The sequence below is a fragment of the Salmo salar genome, chromosome 19 (genome assembly GCF_965601325.2).
Source record: "Salmo salar chromosome 19, fSalSal1, whole genome shotgun sequence".
NCBI classification, from domain to species: domain Eukaryota; kingdom Metazoa; phylum Chordata; class Actinopteri; order Salmoniformes; family Salmonidae; genus Salmo; species Salmo salar.
In genome coordinates, this window is record NC_138309.1 from 3,831,677 (window position 1) to 3,843,174 (window position 11,498).

At 41.3% G+C, this 11,498-nt stretch overlaps 1 protein-coding gene across 1 annotated transcript in view; it reads left to right on the plus strand.

Moving 5' to 3' along the window:
• Positions 1 to 10,027, plus strand: part of LOC106578303 (serine/threonine-protein kinase BRSK2) — a 32,526-nt gene extending 22,499 nt beyond the window's left edge. The window contains exons 17-19 of the mRNA XM_014156985.3: positions 3,245 to 3,455; positions 3,802 to 3,885; positions 6,124 to 10,027. Coding sequence (XP_014012460.2) covers positions 3,245 to 3,455; positions 3,802 to 3,885; positions 6,124 to 6,335 — 507 coding nt within the window. The 3' untranslated portion in view covers positions 6,336 to 10,027. The remainder of the gene's footprint in view (positions 1 to 3,244; positions 3,456 to 3,801; positions 3,886 to 6,123) is intronic.
• The last annotated feature ends 1,471 nt before the right edge of the window (positions 10,028 to 11,498 follow it).

Genomic DNA, 11,498 nt, shown 5'->3' on the forward strand with positions numbered 1-11,498 from the left:
CGTTCATCCTGATCCTACTCGTTCCTTTGTGGTAGATGTGGACGCCTCGGACACTGGAGTAGGGGCGGTCCTTTCATAGCGGAACGAGGAGGACAAGAAACTGCACCCATGTACCTTCCTCTCCAAGCGGTTCTTGCCAGCGGAACGCAGCTATGATGTAGGCAACCGGGAGCAACCACGGGGGCACCTCATCCTTTCATGATCTGGACGGGTCATAAGAACTTGGTCTCCATTCAAGAAACCAAGAGGTTGAACGCTCGCCAGGCTAGGTGGGCTCTGTTTTTTTAACAGGTTTTGATTTCACACTAGCCGATCGCCCGAGATCCAAGAATCAGAAAGCAGACACCCTGTCCCGCCAACACGATGTCTCTAACAAGGAGAGGGACTCCGAGCCCATCATCCTCAGTTCCCGCATTGTGGCCCCTGTGATATGGAGTATTGAGACCACGGTCCGACAAGCCCAGTCCTGAGGGGTGTGCTCATAACCCACTAACAGACTTTACATTCCACGATCAGCCCGTTCCCGTGTACTACAATGGGGACACCCCTCTAAATTAACTGGGCATCCAGGGGTTAATCGGACACTGGAGTTCCTGAGGCGGAAATTCTGGTGGCTCAACATGATCGAGGATTTGAGATCCTTTGTTTCGTCCTGTTCCACCTGTGCCCAAAGCAAGTCCTCACAACAGCGACTGGCTGGGTTGCTCCAACCTATGCCCATCCCCTGATTCAACCTGTCCGTAGACTTTATCACAGGGTTACCTCCATCCCAAGGTCTTACCACTATCCTGGTGGTCATTGATTGGTTCTCCAAGGCAGCCCATTTCATTGCCTTACTCAAGTTGCCCTCAGTGAAGGAGACCGCTGATCTCATGATTACATCTCATGATGTCTTTCGACTACAAGGACTTCCACAGGACATTGTCTCGGATCGTGGGCCCAACTTCGTCGCATGGAATTGGAAAGCCTTCTGCTCCCTGTTGGGGGCGTCTGAGTCTCTCCTTGGGAATCCACCCACATTCGAATGGGCAAATGGAGCGGGCCAACTAGGAGCTGGAGAAATTCCTCTGCTGTTTCATCTCCACCCAGGCCAGCAACCGGAGCAAGTTCCTTGTCTGGGAGGGGTGTGCTCATAACACACTGCCGAACTCGTCCACTGGAATGTCGTCGTTCGAGCCCCCCCCCCCCGTTTCCTGAACAACAGGCCGAAGTGGGGGTGCCATCACGCTCCTAGAAGGGGGTGTACGGCAGAGACCATCCTAGAGACATTAACGACACTCAATTAGCCTTTTAACGACACTCAAGTGTGTCCAATTTACTCATTATTATTTCTCTGTTAGAGGTGTGTTTTTGTTGTCCTTTGCAGAAGCTTGAATTGTTTACCATGTGTGTGTTTGTTTCCTGAGTGAGTTTGATGCTTAGTGTTTGTTGTTTTTTCCAGTGTACTGTGATCCTGCGGCTACTGTTTATCAGTGAAGTATTTATGTTTATCCTTAATACATCTAGATGTTCCGCTAGCGGAACGCCTCGCCAATATCCAATGATAGAGCGTGGCGCGAATTACAAACTCCTCAAAAATCCCAAAACTTCAATTTTTCAAACATGACTATTTTACACCATTTTAAAGACAAGACTCTCCTTTATCTAACCACATTGTCCGATTTCAAAAAGGCTTTACAACGAAAGCAAAACATTAGATTATGTCAGGAGAGTACCCAGCCAGAAATAATCACACACCCATTTTTCAAGCTAGCATATAATGTCACAAAAACCAAAACCACAGCTAAATGCAGCACTGACCTTTGATGATCTTCATCAGATGACACTCCTAGGACATTATGTTATACAATACATGCATGTTTTGTTCAATCAAGTTCATATTTATATCAAAAAACAGCTTTTTACATTAGCATGTGACGTTCAGAACTAGCATACTTCCGGTGAATTTACTAAATTACTCACGATAAACGTTCACAAAAAACATAACAATTATTTTAAGAATTATAGATACAGAACTCCTTTATGCAATCGCGGTGTCCGATTTTAAAATAGCTTTTAGGTGAAAGCACATTTTGCAATATTCTGAGTAGATAGCCCGGCCATCATGGCTAGCTATTTAGACACCCACCAAGTTTGGCACTCACCAAACTCAGATTTACTATAAGAAAAATTGGATTACCTTTGTTGTTCTTCGTCAGAATGCACTCCCAGGACTTCTACTTCAACACCCAATGTTGTTTTGGTTCCAAATAATCCATAGTTATATCCAAATAGCTGCGTTTTGTTCTTGCGTTCAAGACACTATCCGAAGGGTGACGCGCTGGCGCGTATCGTGACAAAAAATGTCAAAATATTCCATTACCGTACTTCAAAGCATGTCAAATGCTGTTTAAAATACATTTTTATGCGATTTTTCTCGTAAAATAGCGATAATATTCCAACCGGGAGACCTTGTTTTCGTTCAAACACTGAAAATAGAAAATGGAGTCTTCACATGCACGCGTGCACCCGTGTCATTGTTCTCAGTTGTTCTCAGAACGACCACTTTCCAAAAGCCCTACTGTTTTTCGCCCAGGGACTGCAGAGTCATCATTCGCCGTTCTGGCGCCTTCTGAGAGCCTATGGGAGCCTTAGAAAATGTCACGTTACAGCAGAGATCCTCTATTTTTCCATAAAGAGGCTATAGAAGGACAAGAAATGGTCAGACAGGGCACTTCCTGTATGGAATCTTCTCAGGTTTTGGCCCGCCATATGAGTTCTGTTATACTCACAGACACCATTCAAACAGTTTTAGAAACTTTAGGGTGTTTTCTATCCACATCTACTAATTATATGCATATTCTAGTTTCTGGGCAGGAGTAATAACCAGATTAAATCGGGTACGTTTTTTATCCGGCCGTGAAAATACTGCCCCCTATCCTAAACAGGTTAATCACTGATTCCTCGTCTGGTCTCTTCTCTGCAGCTGGGTCTAACCTCAGCACGTCACACTGTTATTAATCTTCATTCCTAGTAATATGTTTTTAAAGTGCTAGGAATTTTTCTTGTGAACCTTTATATTTTCAATACAATCCGTTTTAATGACAAACATTTCTTGCTCTCTGCTAACCCATCTCACACTGACTCTCTGTCTCTCCCCCTCACACAATCTTCCCATTGGCCTCTTACTTTCTCTACCCGTCTCTCCTTTTCTTTCTTTCCATTACCCTATGCATCCTCTCTCTCCCCCTACCCCCCTCGTCAGATCCCCTCCCTCAGCCACAGCGTCATCTCCCAGACCAGCTTCAGGGCCGAGTACAAGATTTCCGGTGGCCCCTCCGTCTTCCAGAAGCCTGTTAAGTTCCAGGTGGACATTGCCTCCTCCGAGGGAGAGAGAGTGCAGGATAGGGAGAAAACCGAGAGGAAAGGCAAGAGAGAGACAGGCATCTACAGCGTGACATTCACCCTCATATCAGGCAAGTGGAACTTAGAATAGAAAGTATAACTGTTCATTCTAGTGCTGTTCGTTGGTGATTTTACAATATCTGGTTATATATGGTGGCTTGAATTGGTACAGTTCCGCGAATGAATGAAAGTAGGGCAGGTGTGTGTGTGTGTGTGTGTGTGTGTGTGTGTGTGTGTGTGTGTGTGTGTGTGTGTGTGTGTGTGTGTGTGTGTGTGTGTGTGTGTGTGTGTGTGTGTGTGTGTGTGTGTGTGTGTGTGTGTGTGTGTGTGTGTGTGTGTGTGTGTGTGTGTGTGTGTGTGTCATGTGCTGGTAAAAGCTTGCATCTTCTCAATGCCTTTGTGTGTGTGTGTTCGCAGGTCCTAGTCACAGGTTCAAACGAGTGGTGGAGACCATTCTGGCCCAGCTTCACAGCTCCCATGATCAGCCCATGGGGGTCTCTGGTGAGTCACACACATTCTCTTCTACTCATACACACCAACCTCCTCACATTCGGTTACACTTTCTAATAACTGAAATTAATAATCCATCATTTGCCTATAAATTATTGTAATTGTTATAAATGTTTGTATATGTTTACAAATAATGAAATGCAAATGTATTAATAGTATGCACACTATGTATTTATAACGTATTCATGAAAATTATTTATTATTATTTCCCAGCATTCTTACACCACACTGGTTTCACCTACATGAATGGAGTCACTTTACTCCAGGGTTCCCCAACTGGTGGCCTGTGGGCTGAATTTGGTCCACGGGGGGTTTATTTGGCACGTCTAGTTTTCTGAGCAGAAAAATGCATATATACAAATAAAAAAAATATACACTATCGTTCAAAAGTTTGGGGTCAATTAGAAATGTCCTTGTTTTTAAAAGGGGAAGAAAATTGTCCATTAAAATAACATCAAATTGATGAGAAATACAGTGTAGACATTGTTACTGTTGTAATTGACTATTGTAGCTGGAAATGGCAGATTTCTTTTAACGGAATATCTGCATAGGCGTACAGAGGCACATTATCAGCAACCATCTGTGTTCCAATGGCACGTTGTGTTAGTTAATCCAACTTTATCATTTTAAAAGGCTAATTGATCATTAGAAAACCCTTTTGAAATTATGTTATCACATTTGAAAACAGTTGCCCTGATTAAAGAAGCAATAAAACTGGCCTTCTTTAGGCTAGTTGAGTATCTGGAGCATCAGCAATTGTGGGTTTTATTACAGGCTCAAAATGGCCCATCTTAATCTTTTCTTTTTTATTGGCCAGTCTGAGATATGGCTTTTTCTTTGCAACTCTGCCTAGAAGGCCAGCATCCCGGAGTCGCCTCTTCACTGTTGACGTTGAGACTGGTGTTTTGCGGGTACTATTTAATGAAGCTGCCAGTTGAAGACTTGTGAGGCGTCTGATTCTCAAACTAGACACTCTAATGTACTTGTCCTCTTGCTCAGTTGTGCACCAGGGCCTCCCACTCCTCTTTTATTCTGGTTAGAGCCAGTTTGCGCTGTTCTGTGAAGGGAGTAGTACACAGTGTTGAACGAGATCTTCAGTTTCTTGGCAATTTATTGCATGGAATAGCCTTCATTTCTCAGAACAAGAATAGACTGACGAGTTTCAGAATAAGTGCTTTGTTTCTGGCCATTTTGAGCCTGTAATCAAACCCACAAATGCTGGTGCTCCAGATACTCAACTAGTCTAAAGAAGGCCAGTTTTATTGATTCTTTAATCAGGACAACTGTTTTCAAATGTGATAACATAATTTCAAAAGGGTTTTCTAATGATCAATTAGCCTTTTAAAATGATAAACGTGGATTAACTAACACAACGTGCCATTGGAACACAGGAGTGATGGTTGCTGATAATGGGCCTCTGTATGCCTACATAGATATTCCATAAAAGATATGCCGTTTCCAGCTACAATAGTCATTTACAACATTAACAATGTCTACACTGTATTTCTGATCAATTTGATGTTGTTTGAATGGACAAAAAATGTGTATCTTTCAAAAACAAGGACATTTCTAAATGACCCCAAACTTTTGAATGGTAGTGTGTGAGATGTATATTAGCAAAAAAAATAAACGTCCCTTTTTCAGGACCCTGTCTTTCAAAGATAATTTGTGAAAATCCAAATAACTTCACAGATCTTCATTGTGAAGGGTTTAAACGCTGTTTCCCATGCTTGTTCAATGAACCATAAACAATTAATGAACATGCACCTGTGGAACGGTCGTTAAGACACTAACAGCTTACAGACGGTAGGCAATTAAGGTCACAGTTATGAAAGCTTAGGACACTAAAGAGGCCTTTCTACTGACTCTGAAAAACACCAAAAGAAAGATGCCCAGGGTCCCTATATTTATATATATATTTATAATTTGTAAAATACTGTAAAAACACCAGGAAATCGGCACCAAATTATTTTAATTATAGAAATTTGTTCCGAAGTATTCTCATGCATAATAGAGAGAAACGTGATCGTATAGAAATGTAAGAAAGATTTGAAATGATTATGTTTTAGTCAAATGTTATATCTGTTTGGGCTTCTTGCGGTCAATTTGCAGTCTACAAATGATTTGTAATTATATTCTGGCATACCGACCATCCTCTAAATAATTTTTGTTGTTGTCAGGGGGCTGAATCTAGTTGACCCCCTACTCTCTCTTTCTCTCTCCCTACAGACCCCTTCCCAGACGAGAAGAACAACCGGACCCACAGGACCCCCACTCGCCAGAACTCTCGCCGCTCCGAGGGCGGAGGTGAGCGGTGTGAGTGGGGCGAGAGAGGCGACGGAGGAGGTATCGGAGGCAGTGGGGGGGTCCTACAACGCAGAGGCTCTGGGAAGGAGAGGACCCGACTACTGTCCTCCAACGGAACACAGTCCCAACCCTGAGAGAGAGAGAGAGAGAGAGAGAGAGACCAGTCGGGTAGCAGGTGTCCAAATGCCATTGGGGGGAAAAAAGAAGACAAATTGTCAAACAAAACCTCACACCCTCACAAACCATGATATATCTCCCATTCTGCCTCGAGAAGATGTCTCAACAAGTTGCTTTAAGCCTGAACACAAGCTGTCGTTTTTTCTGTTTTGAAATTTACATTAATTCACTGAATCAAGCAGACCAGTAATAAAACAAACCCCCCAAAAAATGTCAAAAGGGATCCATGGATGAGCTAGACACATCATAGGTCAAACTAGGAACTTTGAAGAAGCTCTAGTTTGCATACCAGTTAGCAAGTCATTATGCAAAAATATGTTTAAAGTGGCAATATGTAACTTTTATTTGACCAAATTCACATAGAAATGTGAGTTATAGATCTATCATTCTACTTGGAAGCAAGTCTAAGAAGCGGTAGATCTGTTCTGTGTGCAATTTCTATGCTTCCCGTTCTTGAGTTTTGTTTTTTGTTTTTGCGTCTTTTACTTTTTTTTTTTTTTACTGTACACCAGCTTCAAGCAGCTGTTTAGATGGTAACATTATTCTCTACAAGATAGTAACTTATTTTGTCACATAAACTGAAATTAGGCTAAAACTATTAGAGTTTTAGCAACCAGGAAAAGGCAGAGTGATATCTGCATAGTGCAACTTCAATTTAGATGATAAGATTTGCTAGCGTACCATGGATGGTCCCGGAAATCGAACCCACTATCCTGGCATTACAAACGCCATGCTATACCAACTGAGCTACAAAGGACCAAGCCAATAACTCAAGCCAAAAGATAAGAACGGTTTGAACAATCTTGTGACGGTTCTTAAAAATAGACAATGCCCCCCTCCCTTGTACCTTTACCCCTCAGCAGCAAAGGAAACCTGATGAATACCTTGATGTGCCCAACATTGTACATACATTTACTCAAAAGACAATGAAAGACGATGGAGACATGTAGAACCCTCTTGCTTATTATCATAGACCACCCATTCCAGAAGATAGAACCTGCTGCCAATTCAATGAATGAGTTTGACAACACCTAAAGATCCTGCTTTAAAATTGAGAAATTATGTCCTTGAAAAAAATAAATTTTAACTTTGTCTTCTGTTGTAAAGAAATAGAAATTAAGCTAAGTGAATGTGAAGAATATTTTTTTATTTAGGTTAAGTTAAGATGATTTATATATTGATTTCATCGGATGTCGACACTCAGCAAAGATATAGGAGAGAAGAATGACATCGGGAAGAATTGACATCTTGGACATACAGTATCTGCTCCAGCATCTGAATGTGGAACCCAAGCCGATGGGAATTTAAAAGGTCAGAACGAAGTTGCCATTGATGTGTTTTGGAATTCTTTTTGTATTTTCTTTTTTCTCAGAGTCAAATACAGTGTAACCAAGATTAATTCGGCGGAAACCTGTGCTCTGAAGAAAAGTATTTTTGATTTGATGAGAAATATGAAATATATTTTCAAAGACATGGGCAAACAGTTACATGGATTGGACTTCCACTGTTTGTCCGTGACTCAATAAAAAGTGCATTCCAGACCTATGGATCGGACAGACTCCATTTGCTCTCTGAGCTTGTCTCATATTACCACAGTTCACATATTGAATCCAAATATAGATTTTAACATTTATTAATCGATGGACATTCTCAAAATGCTGACATATTACTCCTTGCTATCCAAGACTTAAAATAGGCAAACAAGTGAGTCCCGTCAACACCAATGAACCAAGTGATATATCCTCTGCACCCACGTCACCTTATTATCACCACTCAACAAGCAGATGTAGTTTTTCTGATTTTCATGTATTATAACAGTATTATGTGATAGAAACTAGACGCATTACCAGTCTTCCTTACTGCACAATATACAACAGATGCAGAATGTTTCCTTGTAATGTATTTATGTATTTATTTACTTGTTTTATTTACTGTATGTGTTTATTGATGCATTATTTATTTAGGACATTCATATTGCACCAACAAATACTGTACCAGTAAAAGTTTGGACACACCTACTTATTCCAGGGAATTATAGTGAAGACATCAAAACTAAGAAATAACATGTAGTAACCAAAAAAGTGTTAAACAAATCTAAATATATTTTAGACTCTAAATCTAAAATATATTTTGATTTGTTTAACACTTTTTTGCTTACTACATGATTCCATATGTGTTATTTCATAGTTTTGATATGTTCACTATTATTCTACAATGTAGAAAATAGTAAATATAAAGAAAAACCCTTGAGTGAGTAGGCGTTTCCAAACTTTTGACTGGTACTGTATATCAGGATCTAATGCACTTTATATCTTTGATTTCTTTCTCTTTCCCATGACACCAACATTGTTTTAAGATCATGAACTTTGAACTGTTACATTCCTTCCCACCTTTCTGTCTAAATGTTAGTTTCTATTGTATGAGTTAGTTATACACTGAGTATACCAAACATTAGGAACGCCTTCCTAATATTGAGTTGCACCCCTACTTTTGCCCTCAGAACAGCCTTAATTCCTTGGGGCATGGACTCTACAAGGTGTCGAAAGCGTTCCACAGGGATGCTGGCCTATGTTGACTCCAATGCTTCCCACAGTTGTGTCAAGTTGGCTGGATGTCATTTGGGTGGTGGACCATTATTGATACACAGAGGAAACTGTTGACCGTGAAAAACCCAGCAGTGTTGCAGTTTTTGACACAAACTGGTGCGCCTGGCACCTACTACCATACCCCGTTCAAAGGCACTTAAATCTTTTGTCTTGAACATTCACCCTCTGAAAGGCACACATACACAATCCATGTCTCAATTGTCTCAAGGCTTAAAGGTCCTTCTTTAACCTGTCTCCTCCCCTTCATCTACACTGATTGAAGTGGATTTAACACGTGACAATAAGGGATCATACCTTTCACCTGGATTCACCTGGCCAGTCTGTCATGGAAAGAGCCGTTTTAAGAAATGTTTTGTATACTCAGTCTATATTTCATTCTCTGTTCAGGGTCGTATTCACTAGGAACGAAATGGAAGCAAACGGGCGTTTTGTGTGCACTAATGAATACGACCCAGTTTTGATAATTGGATTGTAAGAGTTGAGTCAATGACTGAGTCGGGGGTTTATATTTCAGATCTGTTGCACCACCTGTGACCAGGTTACAGGCAAAGAGATGAGAGGGACTCTCTTCAAGCATTCTGTATAAAGTGACTGAGCCAGTAATGAGCACATTCCTCTGGCAAGCTCAGCTGTCCACATTCATTGACAGACACTAGCAACCATCATCATACACCTTTCCTCAACAACATCAAAACGCTCATTCTGCTCCCATGTCTTTCTTTATGCTTTTCCCCTTGACCTGTCTGTCAGTCATCACTTCTAGCAATCACGTTGTGCAGATCACTTGATACCACTGTACAAGTTGGTGTCACTGTTGGTATTTACCCTATGATTGTTCACTGTCATCTTCATCACCACGATCATCATATTCATCATCCTTAATCTAGCTAAGATTGTAAACTATTCTCCATTCCTAAGGGTCAGTAGAATAAGGTGTTTTAAAAAAGAAATGTCTATCATCATTTCAATATCAAAGTGCACTATGATAACTATTGCCTGTGATAAAAATAAAAAATAAATGATGGTTGAATTGATGGTCAAAATAGAGACTTCCACCTTATTGTTATGATTATAATAATATACTCTCAAATGGTGTGTCTGTGTCCTTTGAGTTTCTTGTGGTTCCAAATTGAAAAGCATAAATCATTTACAAAATCCACATCATTGGAAAATAGGGCATTTTCCCCATTGAAGCCAGTCCTGAGGCTACAGTACAGTTGACAGCGAAACAATTGCATTTTAACGCACTGCATATATATCATCACAGTCTACACAGCAGCCCAGAAGAAAAGGTACTCGGATGTGAGCAGTAAGGAGGGCATGATTGGAGAGGGTCTCGACGTCAGTAGAGTTGCCTGCTCGATTTTCAGCTTCCTCATGGATTCCAGGTATGCTAACGTCTTTAATGTTACATATTTACTGTACATGATATGTCATACATTACATATGCACATGTTACACGTTTCACCTAAGCTGTGAAATTGTTAGAAAAGACACTTGTATTATGTTGTTTGTAGAATGGGCAGGGCGATGTTTTCTCTTGGCGCTGTCAGGCAAAGCTAACAACTGCTAACGTTAGCCAACTAAACGGCGATTATTTTGGAGTCCATGGCATGACAATGAACAAAGTTAGTTGGCGAGCCAGCTATATTTGCAGGTTTAGTTACGAGATGCAAATAGTTCAATGTGTCCAAATGCCTATGCTGACTGCAGTTAGGTTGATGGCTAATTTAGCTATATCTATGTTGTCATGGATATATTGGAACTAGTGGTTCTCTTTCAAGTATTCATTTCGGTATTTCACTTATGGGATACGCCCCCAGCGTTTTCGTCATAAGCCTTTATTACACTACGCCAGCCATGATAGGCTGGATGTTGAGATGTGTTCATCAGGGAAGGGTGTCCCTTCTACCCTATAAAAGGTTCAATGCAGCGTCTCTGAGTCATTAAAACACCTCTTCTCACTTTTCATCAGAAAGCTTACCTCGACACGACTGCATTTTCCAGAACTAGCTAAACTGTCCAAAGACGTGAGCTTACAAATCGCTCACCGGGCACTATTCTCGAGATTGTGCGGTGGTGTCAATTTTCCTTTTCCTTCACCATAGTTAGAGGAAAAATATTTAAGGGAGGAACGGGTACAGCTGTGACACAGCTAACTCGTTTACAACCAAGTTAGTTGTATCCAAACAGTGACTATTTGTTAGCAAGCTAGCCACCACGCTAGCTAGCTTTTGTGGTTTTACGTCAGCAACAAAAGTTTTTTACTAGCTACACCAAGCTATCTATTGGAAACGGTATCCGGCCATCACACCGAGTGGCGACAAAACCATCTCCCACCCCAAACGAGGAGACGGTCCCGGGACATATCTGCTCCTGTGGAAACTAGGTATCGGCCAAAGACACCCACTCGGTGTGCTCCGCTTGCCTTGGGCTGCAACATGCCCAGGAAGCCTCCCCTGGCTCCTGTCAACACTATGCTCTCTTCACTGTGAAGAGCCTCCGTCGCAGGCT